Below are 20,858 nucleotides of genomic sequence, written 5' to 3'. Positions count from 1 at the left end.
ATGGGTTTTGGAGAAAGAACAGCTAGAGCTGCAGATGGCGAGCTGTCACCTATGAGAAATGGAAGAGATTCCTAGTGTCTCTGCTAATACACAGCAACTTTTGGTGGCATATCCCCAAGACAGACAAGAACTTTACGCTTGTGCTCTCATAGTAGGCCTTGACACAGCCAATGTTACTAATTCTGAAAATCTTGGGATGGAAAGTTCTTTGGATATTTCAGCTCTCAAATTACCTGAAGGACATGTAACAGGCTAGATTATGCCAACATCAGTGCAGCCCCTTGTGAGCTACACATTCATGAATGCACACCAACTACAGCATTAAACACAGAGCATGAGGCTACAGGCAGGGGGTAGAAAGTTCACTCATCTGTTTAAAACACATTTTGATTATCACCTTGTGGAGAAGACTATGTTCTCGAAATACCTGACCTTCATGAAGAAAGCTAGATAAGTCTGATCTCACTGCTCACTGCTTTGATCAGGAGATTGGTCTACAGACCTCCTGAGATCCCTTCCAACTTGAATTATCCCGTGAACCTAGATGTACTATCAAAGCAGCATCTGGTTTACCCTGAAAGGACAGTAATGGAAGGTTGAACTTTCTCTGAAAATAGTTTAAAGCTCTCTGGAATCCAAGGGAAGGAAATTATTAAGTTAAGGCAATGCTTTGTTTTCATATCTAGCAAATAAAAGCTGGGACTAAGCTAGATGGAACTGCAAAGGAACAGAGCAGTATGCCCTCTGTCCTTAAGGGCCTTAGAATGACACCTACCACCTCCCAACCTCTTTGCAACCAAAGAAACTTCCAGAGGAAAAGCAACCATTGGATGAATGAGCCCTCTGGTTAAGGTCCAGTATTTCTTGGAGACATTTAAGGTGCAAATCTATGTTCCTTTACAGAAGGTGAGAACAAGATGACTTTGGCACAGCCATAATGCTGAAGAGCATATGAAATCAGACCGTGTGATGTGTGTGTGTTTGTGTATGTCTCCAAAAGAGGGTACCCAGGACACTTAGTAAGAATTACTACTGGAATCCAATGAGCAAAAAACCCATCACCACAGCAAGGAGTTGACATCTGCTGCTAACTTCCTCTTAAACTGGGCTTTTGCTGAAAGTAGTATCAATGTTGGGTCCAAAATCATCACTAGAACATTAAGGAAAAGAAGCGTATGTTCATGATCACTGTCATGATCACATGATCAAAGTATTACCACCACCCTTCCAAGCACCATGAAGAATTCTGATTGAGAGAAGAGTTTATCCAGTGAGTACCACCTTCTTGAAGGAAAGCTTGTTCATCTTGGATGAGATGAATTCCTGCAGCTTTAAAGACCAGCTGCATCATTCTGAGGCAGAAGAGGCAGGGACAGAGCCCAGTATTGCTAGTACCAGCCCAGCAATCTATTTGCTGGATTTACCATGTTTTAGTACAGATATGAAATAGTACTTCCTATATTCCACTCTACACACACATTGACCCATGCTTGCTGCATTCAGTAGAATAAAAAGGTCTTTGCTTGTCAACGGCCATAGGATTCATCAGTGTGTGTGCACAGGCAGATTTGACTAAAAAAAAAGGATATTTTTTTTTAAACTTCTGACAAGCATCCAAGGAAATCTGCAAATCTGACTCAATGGATGTCAGTACTAGAAGGTATTTTTGAAACTGGCACTAATGGCAAAAAAAAAAAAAAAGTAACTTTTTGTATTACAGCCAAGAATACTGAGGCCTGAAGAGATGGTGTAAGTTTGTTCTTTGGTGTCACTTGCATTTTAAGCTGCAATATAGAGGCTATGTCAGGAATTCCTTACTCAATACAAAGCCAAGGAGATTCCTCAGTCCCCAGCCAGTAGTGTCTGGCAGTGCTAGACATGAACAGAAGATACCTCTTTGGGTATTTAGTGAGAGGCCCCAAGTCAGTCTTGGTATCTTCAACTTTAAAAATCTAGCTCCAACTATAAAGCATAAAGCTCTATGTGTTCAGAATCCGTATGATCCTGGAGCTTCCATTAAAAGTCTCAGTTCTAGCAGCAAAGAACAGTAAGCTGCATACTTGATTATCCAAGTGAGTTCTTCTGAAAGCAGGTAATAAGAATGTCAGACTCTAGTATAATCCCCAGTTAGGAAAAGGGTCTCAAAGCTCTTATGAAGCTCTAGGCTCCTGTGTCACATCTAAAGTGTTCTCTGACACCCTTAGCATGACCAATTATCATTACTTGGATTCTGTCTAAACCCAAATGTGAGTTCTGCTTTCTCTTCTGCACAGGAGTAGGAAGGAGTATCAAGGGAATATGGGATACATGCTTTGCTCAAGTACAGGCAATGACATCAACCCTTACCCAATACTGCTTGCATACTCTATAGTGAGCGCTGCACTTCATCATTACATTTGCAATGCTTCTGTAGCCAAGAAAATATTTTCCTAAAGGCTGAGACCAGCAGAAAGTTTCAACTTTAGGAAATCTGTCCAGCAGCTGAAATAGAGCTGTTTATCATGCTGTTCCTTCTCCTCTTCATCCTCTTTTGGGATCACTGGTGTTGAGTTGGAAGTAAAGCCAGTTTCTCTTCCCCGCCAATAGGAATAAAGTCAGGTTGCTGGCAACATGATAGGGAGGCGGCTGTACAGAGTTAAAGCATGCCAAGCAGGCTTTTATAACACTTCCCCCCCTTATCTTCAGCATGGCTTGTAAGGCAACCAGCATTTACTGTGATATACTCACAAACAATGATCCCCACACTCCCAGCTTAACACAGGCAGATCACATCTCCTGCAAATTATGAAGTGCTAAAGCTGGAGGCAATGCCGGCCAGAGGCAGCACCATATAACTACACTAGCCCTGTTCCTGTAACTACCTAAATTGTAATCCTCACTATTCTGGAAAGATTGCTCTCTGGTAGCAGCCATCAGTTTTGTTCCATTGTGTACCAGCAAAAAACAGACGCCAGCTAAGCAGCTAGCTAATCTATTTTTATACATTTAGGTCAATTGTCCCACGAATTGACATATCTAGAGAACAGGAGAATAGGCTAAATTTTTTTTTTCTTTTTTTTTTTTGCTATCAAAATTCAGCTTTCAGTATCTTTCTGTTTTAATTATAGCTATTACACTGCATGCTTATATTGTGATTCAAGAATACGAAATAGGGAGAAGAGGTCATGCAGAATATGCCAGATTCCACGATGAAAAAGTTCATCATATTTTTTGTGGTTTTCTAATTTAAGTAATTATCACACTGTTACATCTTCCTGGTCACAGATTGTATTGTACCAGATACAGAGGACTGATGTAACCTGGCTATCCACTGTGGGACTGAATATTTAAAGAGAGCACAAGAGCTGGTTCCAATACAAACAGTCGGAAAAGAAAGACTGGGCTGGTGCAATTGCTGACAAGTACTGGAACAACTTAGCTCATGCTCAGATTTCAGGAATGCAATTAATTAATCACTACTAAGTACCATAAAATCAAGTGAGCCATATCCCAGCTAATAGTCCACAATATAACGTTCACAGCACGTAAGTATCAGGCAATGAAGATGCTCATTACAGTGCCAGAAATAATATTTCCAGCAAAATATTATATATAAAGATGAAGTAATTATATGGCATGGCAACAAAAAGAGCTGTATAGTTTACAGCTGAGCTGAAAATCTGTAAGAATCTATTTCCTAAAATACTTTCCAAAGCTGGAGACATATATGAACAATAAAGGATTAAGTGTATTTCTTCACTTCATATTACTGAGGGATATACTTTACCTTCAATAAGTATGATTAATATAGACACCATATATAATTACATTGTAACCAAGATAGCAGACAAAGACACACTAATAGCAAACTATGTCCTTTTGTTCGTATTCACAAGAAAGTAGTTCGTAAAACACTATTTGTAATACATAAAACAATCACAAAAGCCCTGTAAGATCACAATTTTACAAGTTGCCTGTTCTCTTAGCCTTACACAATGGAGAATTCAAAATTAGAAATTAGACCCACATTTGAGAGTGTATTTGGAAAAGTACCTTAAATAAAGAAAGGAGTCCAAAGGCAGAGCCCACAGTGACTTCAATGGAGGGCAAGAACTCGCCACTATAGGCACAAAATGAAACAACGCATCGGCATTCTCCTAGCGTGCACTAGTTTGCTCATATTTACAACATGCTATAGACTCATTGTGTCAAGTGTCATTGAAAACCCATTTGAATTAACAACTCCATAGTTATCACTTTTGCAGATAATAATGAACCTTAAGCGAACCTGTGTGGGCGTATTCAAAACTGCTTCACTTTTGGAGTACCTTTGTAACTCTGAACTAGATATTATAATGGCTATTGACTTGCTCAAACTTAGATTATTAGGCTAGATTTTCAGCTGGTTGAACTGGCATAGTTCCAATGATGTCCATTTACACCAAATGGCTCATTATTAATTCAAGGTCTTATTTGCTCCTTAATGAGTACTTCCACTAGTCACCTTCCCAACAGCAGCTTTAAACGCTCAAACGTTACCTCCATGGTCAGAATCATCATAGTCAAGAACTTAAGTTATCAAAAAATAATGCTTTTTCTCTCCTTTTATGGGGCATACTTAAGGTAAACTTTTTAAATCATTTACAAAAACTAAAATACCTCCTGCACCACAATTAACTAAGTAAAATTATGCTTTCATACAGAATCATTTGCATATAAATATAAAAATTTTTACAAGCCTAAGGGGACATCAAGGACAAAACAAAACAAGAATGGAATTAAACAGCTGAAAGGACAACACTGGCCTCCATAACAAACCTCTTTTACAGCCCTGTCTTTTTTCTTCCTTACTGTTATTTCTGTCTGTACCCATTTACACATATTTTTCTTCTCTGTTATTTTAAGATACTACATATATTTTAACATCTTTGTTTGGTCTTTTCAATTTTACAATGCTGCCTCTGCACTTCTAAAACAAATCAGGATACAGACATGTCACTAAGTTTGCACATGTTCATTTAATACATCACAGTGTTCAGAAACATGATTAACTGAAAATACAAGTCTGTTCCCTTAACCAAGCAACACTCACTGTTTTTCAAAAGGATTTAAAAAATTCAAACTATAAAATTTTTCAATCAGATCTCACTTATTACTTCAAAGGAACAGTTAACTTGAATATTAGGAGAATATTCACTTGAATAAAGGAGACCAACCACTATTTTTGATTACTGTTGTTACTAGTATTACGTCATTTGGTTTGAATACTTCAAAAATATTTAGGAACTCGATGAAACTGAATTATCTCAGTGAGAGCCTGAGGAACCTTAACAGTAGGATCAGTAATTCTGTTGTGACACATGGGAGGTAAAAAGCTTTATTCTACACTGCTTATTTCATGGGAAATATCCTTCAAAGGGGCTATATCAAAACTTATGTGCTCAGTGAAACCAACTGGTATTCCAGAAGACTGGTAATCTGACTCTGAAATTTCTATTAAGTAGGTGTACCTCAGTAATACCTGAATAACTCAAAACCAAAAATACTCTATTAAAAGTATTTTCAAGCATCTTTACTTTTTTTGTTTCTGAGTACCTCTTAACATAACCTTTCAAATAACCACCCTGATCCAAATGTTTTTAATTTGGTTGTGCCCAAAAGCCACCATTAAGATATCGATGTAGATATTATAAGAGCTATACAAAGAGTGTAAGAAATGTTTTTTTTATCATGGAAAGCTTTTAATAATCCTGAGGAACAAAGTTTTGTGATTAGGTAAGTACTGATTTTCCTTAACAGCTGAGCAGACCACTTAAGATGCTTTTATACAACCATAAGTTGCCTATCAAATATAACTTGGTGTATCTTGCTAAAGAAAGTTACTACATACCTGGAATAAATTCCACTGACCATGTTGTGCTGGAAAGACAGTTCTGCCGTGCTGGGTCCAGCAGCTTTGGAAATAAGCAACACGACCAAACCTCGCATTTGTAAATTATTTCGGCTGTCGTACACAAAACCCCTGCAAAAAAGAAAGGGGAAAAAAGCGCATGTTTTCACTATCCATTTTCACTGGTCATACTGAAGTGGAAAGAAAGACTCAGACCTCAGGCTGCCATCATTTCATCAACTCTTTAATACTCACATTTGCATGGAAATAAGCTGCAATTATTAATCATGATCTTTTGTCATCCTTTACCTGACACAATGAAATACTACTATTGCAAAGAAAAGCAAGTATTCAGGATTAAATCTTGTTTATTTCCAAGGAGCAGCGTATGTCCTGCATCTCATGTCATGTAAGGAGTATTTCAGAATAATTCAAAGCGATCTACTGTAACAGGAACATAAGAGCTTTCAGTTTGTTGTTTGAAGTACAAAAAAAGACAAAAGAAGTCTCATACTTCAAGAGAAGAAAGGGAAAGGAGGAAAGGTACAACCAAAATCTATAACCTCCTGAAAGAAAACTGTTTAGATCAGAGTGGTTATGACAGACTGCACAATACATACAACATGTCTAAGTATATTAGCAATAGACTTTACAGAAACTGATGAAAGATGCAAAATAAAAGTTAGAGATAAATGAAGGCTGTCTTAAACAAAAGAAACATTTGAAATGCTGCACCTTTAAATTTGGGGTCAGAAATAAACTGCCCCCAAAAACACAGCTGTTGAAAGCAATTCTAAATGACACTTAGATACACTATCTCAGAAATTAACTCATTTTAAAGCAAGCTTAGCTTTCCTTTTTGACTGCAATGTCTCCATTTGTATTTGTCCTGTCCTTGTCAAGCTGCTTTCTCGTTCCTATATACATCAATAAGGCTAAATAGCTAGAGGAAAGGATAATACATTCCAGATGCTATTAAATAAATAAGAGCCCATATTTACATCATCTAAATATTTGTTAAATAAATCATATGAAGAACTACATCACAGATTACACCAAGCACTTCAACTCATTTTATTACAGAGTATAATTTTAGCCCTAATAACCAAAGGAAATCAAAACAGAACTGTCTTTAAAAGATCTGAATTAAAATGCAAGATGTTGATCTTGGAAGTATGTTTGAATAAAGAGAACAGTGGATGCAACCTAAAGTTTCATTTGGATTTTTTTTCATTACATTTACAGCACTTCACAATGCAAGAATATCTTTAGTATACTATTTCATTTACACAGACACATCAAAATAAAAAAAATTGTAACTTAAATTGCACCCTTCTGTGTGAAAGTTCCTGTGTTACTAAAAATAAAATTTTGACTTCTTTTCCCGAGTTTTTACAGCCTGTTCTACAGTGATGGGGAAATGGCCTAAACTGCATGCATGCTCTAGGAGAACGAGCGGGTCCATCCAGGTAGCTGGTGCCGGACAGCTACGGGGCTTGATCTTCACACCCGCACTGATTCCAGGCTAGCACTTCTCCCTCCGGAGAAGCCCTGAGCTCACACTCAGTGCAGCTACATCCTACAAATACCACTATCAACTAACATAAGAGGAGGCCAGTATGGCTTTCTACCACAACCCACAACATTTTTTAGCTCTGGTGAGGTCTAATTAGCCAAACGAGCCCATGACTTCTTGTTCTGTGCCTTTATAATCTGCCCACATCTCATTTGCTTCACTGGCAGACTAACAGGCTGGTCCACCTATTACAAGCTAGGCGTGCTGTGGGAGCCCAGCAGCACTAACCCCCACACACATAGCGACATGCTGGTGTTCCACAAGGTATCAACTTCTGCCGAGTTCAGACAGTTACAGAGTTTGGTTCAACTAAGCTGAGTTTTTAAGAACCAAGTGGATACCAATCATTTACAGCCAAAGCTGAAATTTACCCAAAAGCAAGCGCTACCCACCAATCTTAATCTGCAATAATGCAATTAAATGTTAGTCTATCTCAACAGAGCAGTAACGTGCAAATAGCAATTAACACATTACCTTGCTAGCTATCTTAAAATAAACCAATTAAAATGTTTCTGAAAATTAGGAGAACACGGGTAATCAATATTTTAGTGGAAGACATTCAGCACAGATTTTAGCATGAGATTCAAACATAACTTCCCAAGGATAAACCATGCCATAGAGCCACCAGCTCTCACCGCCCTCAAAGAGCCTTTAAAAAGAACCAAACACCAAAAAAATCCCAACACAGCAACATAACTCTGACTAAAACAGCATTAAAAAATGGTGAAAGGAAGATACTATATAACATCCCAGAGCAGAAATTATTTCTTTTTTAGATCAGTCCCCCAGTGCTTCCCAACCGCTCAAACCCATGAAAGCTTGGACAGCTCAGATCTCTCCCCAAGAGCACACGCTGTGGTCCTGCAACGTGCACCTTCATTTTGTGTACTGGGTACCTGTAGTGAGGGGTTTTAAGGAGGGGACAGTTGCTTGCCTTCAGCATTCTGTGAATTCATAACTTGCATACCTTTACTCTCAAGCACACAAATAAATAATTCTTTTCTTCCCATGTTCCAATATACAGTTAACAGAATGCAGCCAAGACAGTTAAACACTTAAAACACTATAGATTTCCAAAGTCAGAGCCACAATGAACATTAAACTACCCAGGAAAAAACAGAAAATACATATGATGAATAATATATAGTGTGTATACATCCTGTATACAGAATCCATAATTGTTTGTGGTGGTTTAAGTACTTCTCTGGCTTGAACTTCAGTTGACCACATTACTCACAAGTTACACAGATGATGCCACTAAATATATTTCCTCAACACTATTTACAACTCCATTTTTGAAAAAAAAGTGGTTTTAGGAAAAAATTGCTTTTTTCCCCACATATATATGCTGGTAAAAATCAGAGTGTCTTATTAAATGCAGGATCCCATGAGAAATTAATAACACTTTTTCTTTTTTAAACCAAAATATAGCAATTATGGTGATACTTCTAACAATCAGAACACTTTGGTTTTGCATGCTCAGTGCTCTGCAGCTTGCCAAGGGACAAGATATTACAGAAGTACAGAGGAAATGTGTTCACCACACAATTATAAAGCACCAGCCTTCAAATAAGCCACTGCCTAAACAGACACCACTAGAAGGGAAGCACTACAGTACTTTCACCTGATTCAGACTAGGTGAGGAACAGATGAAGAAAATTACCTGTGCTGAAAATACCTGAACAGTTTCATAGCAATAACAAAAAGAAGTGTCCAGAGCTGTTCGGAGTGCTTGCAACACTGTTAGCGACGAACGCCTTGCATTCTTAACAGAAAACTATCAATGAGAAGTGCAGCTGGGGGGTGAGGGAAGAACAGGACATACTAAAATAGTGTAATAATAAGGAGGAACATGTCTGCCATTTCTACACCTAATCATATAGCCTATATGTTACATATGGTTTGGATGTAATTTTAGACAGCATTTTCTATGAATTACAAATCCAGTAGTCAAAGTCAAATTCCATTCAAAACATGACTGAAGTTGTGTTACTGACATGTAACATATCCACACTAAAGCAAACCGAATTAGACTTGAAACAAATAAAGCCTACGGTGATCATCCTTTAGACACTGGAAACTACTGCAGCTACTTGACATGGCTTCAGGGGTCACATTCACATTCTGAATTAAGCTCCCAAGAGATACTCTGCACAAGTAACAGCTACACAAAAGTCTTCCAGATGGTGCAATTAGTCTTGATGGGTATGTGGCAGGAGACAGGTGCCTCTGGGGAAAAAAGTGAACCAAAAGCAACCCAAGTGAAATTGTGCACACAAAAAAAGATGCATCAAGCTGAGACTTTTGGAAAACCTCTGCTGAACACCACAAGTACATGCATAGGGTACCTAAAAAAGAAACATTAGCACAATTTTCTTGCTCCAAGTTACAGGCTGGGTATCTTGCAAATTACATATTTCATCTCCAGGGGACTGCACACCAACAAGGTAGGAAAGTCAAATGGTTCTACAATTCAGTTTTGCAAAACATTAAGGACCTGGGGGGTGGGGGCGTGGGGAGAAAAAAAAGCCAGGGGGGCTAGGCATTTACGCTAAATATTATCCATGTGACAGAATAACCCATTTCAAAACTAGCAGATTCACAGTTTTAAACAGAGAACAGTGTTCACAAAGAACTCATCTTGCAGCACTGAGTGGAAGTGTCTGGCTCTGACACATGCGCAGTATGACGCTGTACAGGCACAAGAGACTCACACCACCCACTCAAGCAATGACACTGGCTAATAGCTAATGTGCTGCAAATTACACCTCCTACTACCAGAGTCCGTCTGCTGCAGAGAATAAATCAAGCAAACATGAGCATTTCACTTAATGCTTTGTGTGTTTCTCCACATGTGCAGCCATTTCAGTAGACTCGGCAGTTAAAATATTAACCTCCAATAACTGTCAGGTTTAACTCCATCAGTAATTTACACTTGCATTAAAAAAAGATCAACTATTTATTGCAAGCACCATTCATATTTTTGAGCAATCTTATTTAAATACTGCAAAGATTTAAATTATTTGCATGAGAGAAAAAACAGCTAACGTTCTTACCACATTTTTTCATTAAACTCTGAAATTAAAGAACAGAGAGGAAACACGGCAAATAGAAGTTACTGTGAGAAGGAGACGGACATGGGGGAAATTTCATGGAAGTGTCTGTGTGGGGGAAAGCTCAGGCAACTATGAAGTCAAATGACTCTGCAAGTGGGTGTAGCAGAAGACAGCACACTTACGGGTAGCAATGCTAGTTCAAAATTAACCACTAAGAATACAGAACAAATTTCCCATCAAAACAGATGTGATAAGGTATTTTGGAAGGGTCAAAAAGGGATGGTAAATGTTTAGCCAAATGTTTTATTTCCCAGATGTTCTGCTCATGATCCAAGCAAACAAGAGCTGTGGGATTTGTAGCCCTTCCACCAGTTAACCCAGCAGGCCAGTGGGAGACTCTCCACCGTTGCCCAGGTGTGTGCATTTGCCACTGGCCTTCTGGTAGGGGCTGAAATGAACTGTCCTCACCACCTCTGGCAATTTTGCCCATCCTTTCCATGCATTTTATTGAAGTGTCCCACTGACAAGATCAACCATTTTGTTTCAGGTCATACACAAGCTGTTTAGCTACTAGGGGAAGGAAAACAAGGAGAAATACAGGGTGGTGGTCAGCCATTCCTCTACCTTTCCACTTCAGATGTCAAATAGGAGGGGAAAAAAATCACCTGTTCACGTAGCTCTAATAAAAAGCAGCTGGGAAAGTCTGTAACACAACCAAAATCAATTATGTTGATGAAGAAGATTTATAAGCCTAAGATAATGACACTGAAAACACAGGCTAGTTTTAGGCTGAAATACAAACTGTTCTGAAAAAGAAACCCCTCTACTCAAACTGACAGTCCCAGACGTGACAATATAAACACAGTTTTAAATCTGTAACATCTCAGGAAAGTAACATCTATTTTTCTCAACATAGAAGGGTTATCAGGATGCATTCATGGTTACTGCTGCAGGTACATCTGAAAAAAAAAAACCAAAACACCAAAACCCTCTTTTTCAAAACTAATTATAACTGACAATTCTATATCTAGCACTAGAGGTAAGGCATGGAGCTATTTGGCAAGATTGTCAGCTTCCTCATTAGAAATGCAGGAGTTCTACCAGCCTCAGGGCTTTTATCCAATTTGCTTTATTAATGACTTGTCAGAAGTAAATAAGAGAAAACTCTCTGACATACTCATTTTTAAAACAGTTGTCAAACCACTGCATTACATATGCACTTACATGAACCATAGGATTCACCACATGACCATATGATCTCAGTCAAATATGCATACATTTACATACTCTGAGCATTCAGTTTTACGTATTTGGTATATGCCAACAGCTGTCTATAGCAGCTTACTTTCACCTGTTACTCAAGTTTCAAATACATATTAAATAACCTTCTGCACAATACACCTTCAAAACACATTAAAACCCCTGGTCCGTTCCAACATGCATAGCCAGATCTGTAAAGGGGGATCAGCCTTGTCATGGCACGTTTTTTGAGCATGGTTCAGCAGGGGCTGGGGAAGACACACTTACATCACATGGGAAGAACAGAATTAAAAAATGGGATTCAAACAGAATATCCAGCTGACAGGAAACGACAGAAGGAAGGATGCTCTGAAACCCACAAGCCATCTCGACTTCAAAGCCCACTAGAGGCTGCAGACAAGAAAACCTGCATTTCAGAAACTTATTCCTGGCCTCAGACAACTAAGCATCTCTTTGCATACAGAAAATAAGTTCTGGGGTTGGGGGAATTTCATTATCTGAAAAACAGGGTTGTGATGGGGACGAGGTTCATTACTATTATGTAAGTGTCTAGTAGTTAAAAGGTTAAGCCAGTAAGAGCACACCTGTGCAATGAGTCAGGCCAGCCTTGGGGGAATTGATGTTCCCCATCGCACTTCACAGAAAGGTGCTCTTAGGGCAGGCTACAGGGGACTTCTTAACAGCACTCTGAGCAAACAAGGAGCCTTAACTCACTAGCTTTGTGAAGCCAGTCAAAGAAAAACAACATTTCACAGTCAAAAAGGACTCCGGTGTGAAGACGACAGAGGCCTGCCTTCGCACTGGCTCTTCATACAAAGCCAAAGAAGTAGTAAGAAAGGCAGTTTAGAAGTAGTGTGGCCTTCCCTTATGATAAAAAGCAACTTTTGAATAACTTCAGTCACCACATGGTGTGACACTTGGACAGTTAAGACTAAGCCAAGATGGTAACTTAACCATGTGCAAAAGAAGAATGATTGCAGCCCAGTGAGAAAGTACTTGCCTGAGAATCAGGGGTTCACAGCTGCACCTCTATAGGTACAGTCGCTGAGTAACTGACAGACAATGTATGGTATCTGTGCTCCTGCTTGGCTGGCCTTAGCCTTAAGGATGCTTCATGAATCACAGCCAAGGCCTTCAGTGAAAAACAGGCCTGAAAATGCTTAGCTGCACAAAAGCTGCAGCATTTTTCAGGATGCAAAGAACTTTCTAGATCCAGGTAATGTTTCTTGCATTTATGAAGTCTCAGACACCTAACTCAGCTGGGGAGAGTGACTAAAGGCCACTCCATGTACACTTAAAATACAGCTTGAATGAAATTTAGGTATTCAGGTATCGCAGAGATCCACATAAGGTGTGTCTTGAAAATATTAAATATATTCTTCACAAACTGAATAGAAACATATCAAAGATGATCTTAGTTGCCTTATCTTGCAAGAAGGTGGCAGGACCATACCTTCTAAAACCAGAACTCGTGGAGGAGAACTCCTAAGGTCCTTCCCAACCTGAGTGACTCCATGACAGTAGAATATAGCTGCTCAGTTTTCATATGATTTTGCTTACGAGAAGAAACGTTTCTTAACTAAAGGTGAAAAATCCATGCAAAGTTTCATCACTTTATTGCTTATTACATGTGATCTTCACAGGGACTCAGTGCAGAAAACTATGCTTGGAAGAGCAGGAGGCATACAGAACTTGGGGTCAACTGCATCTTTCCCAAAACTAATTTATCTCAAGAGAAAGTCTTAAGAAATAACTTTTTGCAGCATTTCTAGGGAAAGTCAGAGCACCCCTCAAGATCAGAAGGGAGAGTGATCTCTTCCTGGAGTTGCTACATGCACCTATTTCTTCAGGCTTTAGTATATATCCCACCTTCTGTACTACATTCAAGAAGAGAACTCCAACAACCTTTTAAACACAGCAATGATCATAAATGGACCCTTCTGGAAAAACTGTAAAAGTCAGAAGGCTGAATAAAGTCATGGAGATTCAAATGGGCAAGATGCCACAAGAATAAAATCTTATCACAAAGATGAAGGTCAAGCAACTATAGGTTTTTGGGCAGGTGCAAAGCAAATACCTATTCTTGGCCTCAGTTACATGCAGTTCATCATATTCGAGCATTTACAGCTCCTAGAAACCAATACAGCCTTCAAACTCTTGAAAGAAAAAGTTTTCCCTGGAGCCTGTAGAACCCCATTTAGACACTCATACCAGTCTACCATCCACTGCTACTAAGTTCACTGCCTTTCCCAAAGGCAGACACTATTTGAATCATTGCCATGAAGATCAGCTACATAACTGCGTATTATTTTGCAGGTTTTTTGATGTGCTTGCTTCCTTAAGGAGAGGTTATCCCCTAGGATCATTGGGAGGAGTTGCTATTAAAAACAAACAGAAACATCCAAAACTCCCACTTTTCTGCAAAGCTTATCACCAGCTGAGGACAAAGAGGAAAATGTTTTTCTTGGTTAGAAGGGAACCACGAACTTTTCATTTGCATGAAGATGCACAGCAACAGTTTGAAAGCGGTTTCAAAAGAGCTGGTTTTAGGTTGCATGGTCATTTAAGGTCTGAAAACAGCTTAGTATGGACACTGAAAAAAACCACTGTAAAAACGAAGGACAGCTATAATCAGGCATTTATCTAAAAAATATTGATTATTCGGAAAAAAGAATATTTTTGTTTCTAAATTTTTGTTTTAAATATTCTACCCTCCCCCCCATCAGGTAGGAGAAGGGCAAAAACGACTACCTTAAGGGTGATACTAAAGACACCACATGGAAAATAAACCACCAAAATGTTTTTTTTAAACCTACTGCCAGTCTGCTGTTTTTCATGGTCCGTGTTTGACTATCTTGGAATGTGATGTGGATAGCAAAGCAAGCTAATACCAAAAAATGCAGTTAGTGTCTGAAGTGCAATTAGTCTAACCAATAGTAGCTTGCAAGTCTGGCACCCTTATTTTTCTAACCACAAATACTTAGATAGAAGCCTAATTTTTGTGTGTCTGATTTCTCCATCAATATTTGCTTTATTTAAACTTTGTGGGAGGTCTAGCACCCCACCGTTGACCAATATCAACAGGTCTACTCAAGCACAAAACTACCTTTTTGAAAACAGGCACTCTCAGACACAGGAATATTCTGCTAAGTGAAAGCAATACAAATATTTTGGAAGAGTTCTATGAATGACAGAAATATGATTAGCTTCACAAGCCTAATGAATTCAGACACCTCTGGAGGTCCAGTGTCACTTCAGCAATATCGTAATTGCAAAGCCTGTCATAAAAATTATTTTGCATTAAATAAACTCTACTAGGGAAATGCAACAATGAAATAGGTCAACTCCTGTCCATTATCTTACACAGAAGATGCTCATGTTTTACAAATGCATGAAACAAAAAGGCAAAAATGTTAGGACACATATTATTGTTACAGAATGATCTAAAAAGTTGAGTACAGACAGTCAAAAGAACAATATTTCTAAATTAACTTAACTGATCCTCAGCATTATTCAGATGAATTAATTACAAATATTTATTCTTTAAAACACTGAAAGCTCTTTACCAGTAGTGAAGAAGAGGTTCCAAGTTCTGTGCTTCAGTGGATTGTTCTCACTTAAAATAAGTCACTTAAACCAAATATACACCAAGAGTTCTGAAAATAAAAATCTTCCTTTTAAATAGAAAGAAATACAAATTGTTCTAAGCGGTTGAAAACCAACCAGCACCACTAGTCCAAATGCAGCTCATCTACATGTGTCACTACCTACTAGAGTTAAGTGGTTATACATAGCAGAAGCCTTTTGTAAACTGGTGGGGAAAAAAATAATCTTAAAACAGTGGAGAATCAAAACAGAACACAAGGCAGGAATAGGTATGTGAGGTCACAAATGGGAAGAAAGAGAAATACCCTCGGATACTATAACAAATTTATGTACCTCTAAAAATTACGCACTGAGGGCTTTATTATCTTCATTTGATGTTTTTCTCTAGACTATTGACTACTGATTCTAGAGTCTCTTTTCAGTGAGACCCAGGTGGCTGACCAATTAAGATGAATCTGGGATTTTACTCAGGTGAGAAGTATTTTCAACATGACCTCCACCAAAATTCCATAGTTCTCCCTCTGCTGTGTCAATTACCACAATCAGGCTTGTTTGTCTGAACGAGAAAATCTTTCACAAAGATGAACAAAAACCCCAGCATGTATCTGCCTCCTTTTTCTGGATCACTGCTAAGCATCAAATATACATTATTAAGTTACCAGCGGCATTATTTAAATTTATGAAGTCATGAAAGAAGATACAGCGCAAAAATACTGAAAGCATTTTACACTGAAGCAACTGTCAGAAAAAAAAAAATCACTGGAAAACTTTAGAGATTTTCAATTCTTTCTCCCTCAGAAAATACAAGATTTTAGAAAGCTTGAGATTTTAAGCAAACACTTGTGGTTTGGGAAATGTTGGTTTCCATGGCAACCAGTAAGGTCTTCTTTATATAGCATTATAAACAGATGGTAAAGACTGGTCATATTCGCTTCTTTGCCAACATATCAATAGAACTGCTGTACTACTCTATCGCATATATTAGAGTTATTAAGTAACTTGGATATTCGAGCAACAAAATCTACAAATCAGACTTGCTTAACTAGTATGTTTTTTTTCCATAAACACATGAAGATTCTCAACAGTAAAGTCACTGTAGTCTATATAGTCACATTTCTTTGGCAAAGCTTTTTATAAATGTTTTCTCAGCACTTGCCACACAGGGTACATTACTACCACAAATATGAATCTGACAGGGATTAAAATAATGAATTCAAACAGGAAGTAGGAATGTGACTATATTTACACCCACTGGTATTAAAGTGTACTTTAGAATTATGGTTTTGTTGTATTTCATTTGGAATTATTTGGAGAAGATGTAGCAAACTAAACTCACTTTCATTATGTCATAATAAGCACAGGTTATTCTTGCAGGTGATTTGTAAAATAAAAAAATCTCTTTGGATTTTAATCTTTCAGTTGTAGCTACTGCACACCATGTCCAAGTGTTCTTGTTTCATAGATGGCTAGAAGTATCAAGAGAATTTGACTTGGTACCTCTCTGAAGCACTAACTACCAGCAGTGCAAGCTAATACAGATTTTTGCCTTTGCATCCAGCTTATTCTTCCAGTATTTTGGCTGTTTAATGTGTTTCATGCCATAAATCAGAAAAAAAAGAGCAGAGGAAAGGCAGAAGCAGAACTCCCATCAGGTTTACAGAGTACATTGTCAGGAGCCCAAATTACACATTTTAGATTGAAGTATCACATGTATTCTAACCAGATTATTATCAAACTATTAAAAATATCAGTAATTCTGACCAAACTCACGACAGAGAATTTGTGAAGTCTGGTGGTTTTTTCACTAAGCAATAGCATCTCAAGGACGTAAGTAATACCTAAAAAGTTATCTTTTTTTTTTACCCCAAATTCAAATTTCCAGATCTGTTCTTATCCAGTCTTCTACCAGTATCACAGTAGTTATCACTAATAAGCCTGAGTTTCAAAAAAATCCCCACACAAACCAAAGCTCTCAAAACCCACTCAACTTCATAAAACAACGAATAATACATTTTGGAAAAGTGTGAACTACTAAAGATGTGAACATGTTTGGTAAAGATCAAGAGGATAACAAGCATTCAGTATGCACAGAGAACCCAGAAATGTGCAAGGGTATGGATGAGAAGTCTTCCTGCCTATCAAATGGGACTGCAGCAAGCAACAAGTTCAACAGGTCACACACAATTTTTTTGTTGCTAGTTTTGTATCTATCTGTTTGATACCATGCAAATGATACACAAGTACAACTTAACAGCAGAGTCCATTCTGCCAAAATCCCACCAGTTTTCAACAGTACTTAAACTGCAGATATCCAACAGTACTTAACATAAAATTCCCAGCTTGGTTTGGCTGCGCAAGCCACATTCCGACAACAAGAAGGCCCTGTTGTTGTCTATGCCTTCAAGGATCAAGCAACTGCCCACTGCCAAGATCAACGTTCCAGCAATCCTAATACACTTTTGACACTTTAGGATACTGTTGATCACCTGCTGGCTACACCAAAACCCACCATTTCCATGCCCCAGGTGATTTAACTCCACCATAACATAAAAACAGCATTAACCTTTACATTTGATATATAAACTTGATCAGTATCAGGTGGAAGAGGACAAGTTTAGAGAACATTTAAATAAATCAGATGTGCACAAGTCAATGGGATGCACACACAGGTGCTGAAGAAACTACCTGATATTATTGCCCAGTCACACCATAATCTTTCAAAAGTCACGGTGATCAGGGGAGGTTCCAAGAACTGGGAGAAACCAAGTGTCACTCTTACCCTCAAGAAGGGCAACGAAAAAGCTGGGAAATTACAAAGACAGCTGGAAGAACACAGGTAGGGATAAAACCTTTAACTAGCATTCCAAATAAATGAGCCTTCAACTTAAGATAGCCCTTTCAAAAGGCATGGCAAACCAGAACAAGCATTATTTGAAGGACCTGAACTTCAGTTTGGTGAGTATGCAGACCACAACCAATCTGGAATGGGGTGGGGAGTGAAAGGCAAAAACATGTTTTGTACCATTCAAAAGGATTCCAGGTTTCACATGTAACATAAGACAACCAAGCTCTCACTGACTGCTTTATTTACATAACATAAAACAGAATACAAAAAGATGGACAAGAGTCTCAAAACAGTACACCAACAGAAATAAATAAGAGATGGAGCTGCTGTACTAAAGTTAGGTACTTATTCAGCAAAGGCGCTGGTGGTACCAAGCACCTCAATTTTTCCTGGACTACCTGGTGCCAGAGCCTGGAGGGCAAATTAAGGACCTTAGCCTATAGGAATTACTGGAGTCCACAAGAAAAACCTGGCAAGAGGAAGCAATGCTGGAATGTGAAGCAGGAACCTCATTTCTCCCCTGCATGGCAAACAAGTGGAAGCAGCACTGCTAACAGAGGAGAAAAAAGAGCCACTCCAGAACTGCCAAAAAGGGCATCTTACTAAAATGTGATTCTTGGAGTAGAAACAAGAATGAAAAGAAAAATAAATGACATGCCAGATTTGCCAATTTGCTTTAAAGAAGTGCATCTACCACTTCAGGTGCCTACAGTACAAGGAAAACTGTTATTCGCTATACCAGTCAGGCAACCTTAGAAAAATTTCCAAGACAAACATTGTAATAGGAAAGGTGAAAATAGACAAATCTTCTTCAGGCAACCTAAAAATACAGATCTTCTGGGGTCTACCACCTATGGAAAACTGAAGAGACCTCAAGGTAAAGCTGCCAAAAGAAAAATTACCCCAGAATTAAAAGTCAGAAGGAAGAAAATTTAAGTCACTGATCTGATCCTGCCTCCAAGAGATACAGATAAAATATAAAATAAAATATATAATAAAAAATAAAAAAAGAAAATATAAAAATTAAATGCCAGGCTCTGACAGAGGAATACAGCACTGGTATTAAACCTTTGCTGAGACAAAGAGTGGGAGTAAGGAGAGAGAAACCTTTGCCTGTGACATGCAGGAAGGTAGCTGAAGTTTTTTACATGTAGTTTATATGTGGCTTAGTATTGTTTACATTATGCAGGTGTACCTGATATTTTATTCTGATCTAACACACATCTTGCCACATAGCTCACAATGCTGCAAGTTTCCATTGACAGTAACTTGGAACAGGATTGGCATTTTCAGCAGTAGTTTCATCTTAGACAATTTATGATAGAATGTGTGTTACATGAAAAATGTGAACTCAAATTGCTACAGGAGGTCCAGCTTACTTTGAAGAATATTGTTTCTTCCTTAAAGACCTGGAAGAATGTTTCTGTTTAATACTTTCATTCGCATAAACTGCAATTCAACATCGCGATAAAAATATCTGAACTTTTATCCCTATAAAAAAAAGATTTCTAATTTGTGTGGAATGAAGACCAACAAAATGCTGTTTGCAGCCATATATGTAACGTTATCTAAACCAATAACATCCTACTGACAAAAGATGTCAAATGCTTCTGAAAGTAATTTTACATTTATTTCGAATATTCTTTAGTTATACCAAAAGGAAACTCCTACTATTGTCAACAGCAAAATGAACCCATGTAAAGATATAATTCACTGAAAACTATGACAACTCCCATGCTTTTTGTTCTCCCAAGTGTACTGACATTTTGGAGAAAAAAATAAAAATCAACCAATACAATTATGAAAAAAAGACAATGATTTCCAGTATTCCATTATTTTATCCTTTAGGTTTTTGGCTATATAAACCACCTTTGGAATTAAATACAAATACCATTTCAGGATTATCTCTCAAAATACACACTCAAAAAATTAATGCAAGACCTTATAAAAAAAAAAAAAAAGTGGTTTAGACAAATCACCACCACCTTCTGCAAAACCAAAAAAATGCTCCAGAAAACCCATAACAACTATTGCACAGAACTGGCAGGGCTACATCTTGTCTGCAGAAAAAGTTACACAAAAAGAAAACCTCAGATTTCAGGATCTTTTTAAACTCTCACCTCAAATTTAGCAGCTTCTATGAAACAGTTTTTCCCAAATGGTATTTTGTCAGTATTAGTACACTGCTGACTTGCAGAAACAAGTTAACAAGTTACCTGTGAACACTGGTTTTCCCTCCACCAGCTCTCCAGCTGTTACTTTAGCTGAACACCAACCATGCCTGACCTCGCTTACTTCACATGAGACAGTGGAAAAGACAAAATCCAATATACACATTGCCTGATGTGCCGTGCGTGACTTGATTAATCACTACAACAACGCTAACTGCATTCTGCTTTTGAAAGGCAACTACAAACATTCCTGTAAGTAAATCTGAATGAACCGAGGAGAAAGCTACCATCTCAGCACAACTGGACAGCCTTGCAACTTTCACTTCAATTTCTATGTTATTCTATAAGACTTCAGAAATAGCCATTCTGTACTACCTACACATAAAAATCATTCAGTTAATTGAGGAGCTTATGCTTGATGAGTGAAATACTCTTGAAACAATTTCAGTGCAGGAAAAAAACATTAGGATTGCAT

The 20,858-nt window shown here is 38.1% G+C and overlaps 1 protein-coding gene across 2 annotated transcripts in view; it reads right to left on the bottom strand.

Annotated features, from left to right (window-relative positions):
- PDSS2 (decaprenyl diphosphate synthase subunit 2) overlaps window positions 1-20,858 on the bottom strand; it is a 120,242-nt gene that overhangs the window by 61,747 nt on the left and 37,637 nt on the right. Inside the window, exon 2 of one of the 2 annotated variants that reach the window (XM_040598309.1) lies at window positions 5,870-6,001. The exons of the other annotated variant lie outside the window; for it this stretch is intronic. Within the exon in view, the coding sequence (XP_040454243.1) occupies window positions 5,870-6,001 (132 nt within the window). The remainder of the gene's footprint in view (window positions 1-5,869; window positions 6,002-20,858) is intronic. 2 annotated transcript variants of the gene reach the window in all.

The sequence above is a fragment of the Falco naumanni genome, chromosome 6 (assembly GCF_017639655.2).
Source record: "Falco naumanni isolate bFalNau1 chromosome 6, bFalNau1.pat, whole genome shotgun sequence".
Taxonomy (NCBI): domain Eukaryota; kingdom Metazoa; phylum Chordata; class Aves; order Falconiformes; family Falconidae; genus Falco; species Falco naumanni.
The sequence above is the reverse complement of the archived record's forward strand: the minus strand, read 5'-3'. Positions and strand labels throughout refer to the sequence as shown.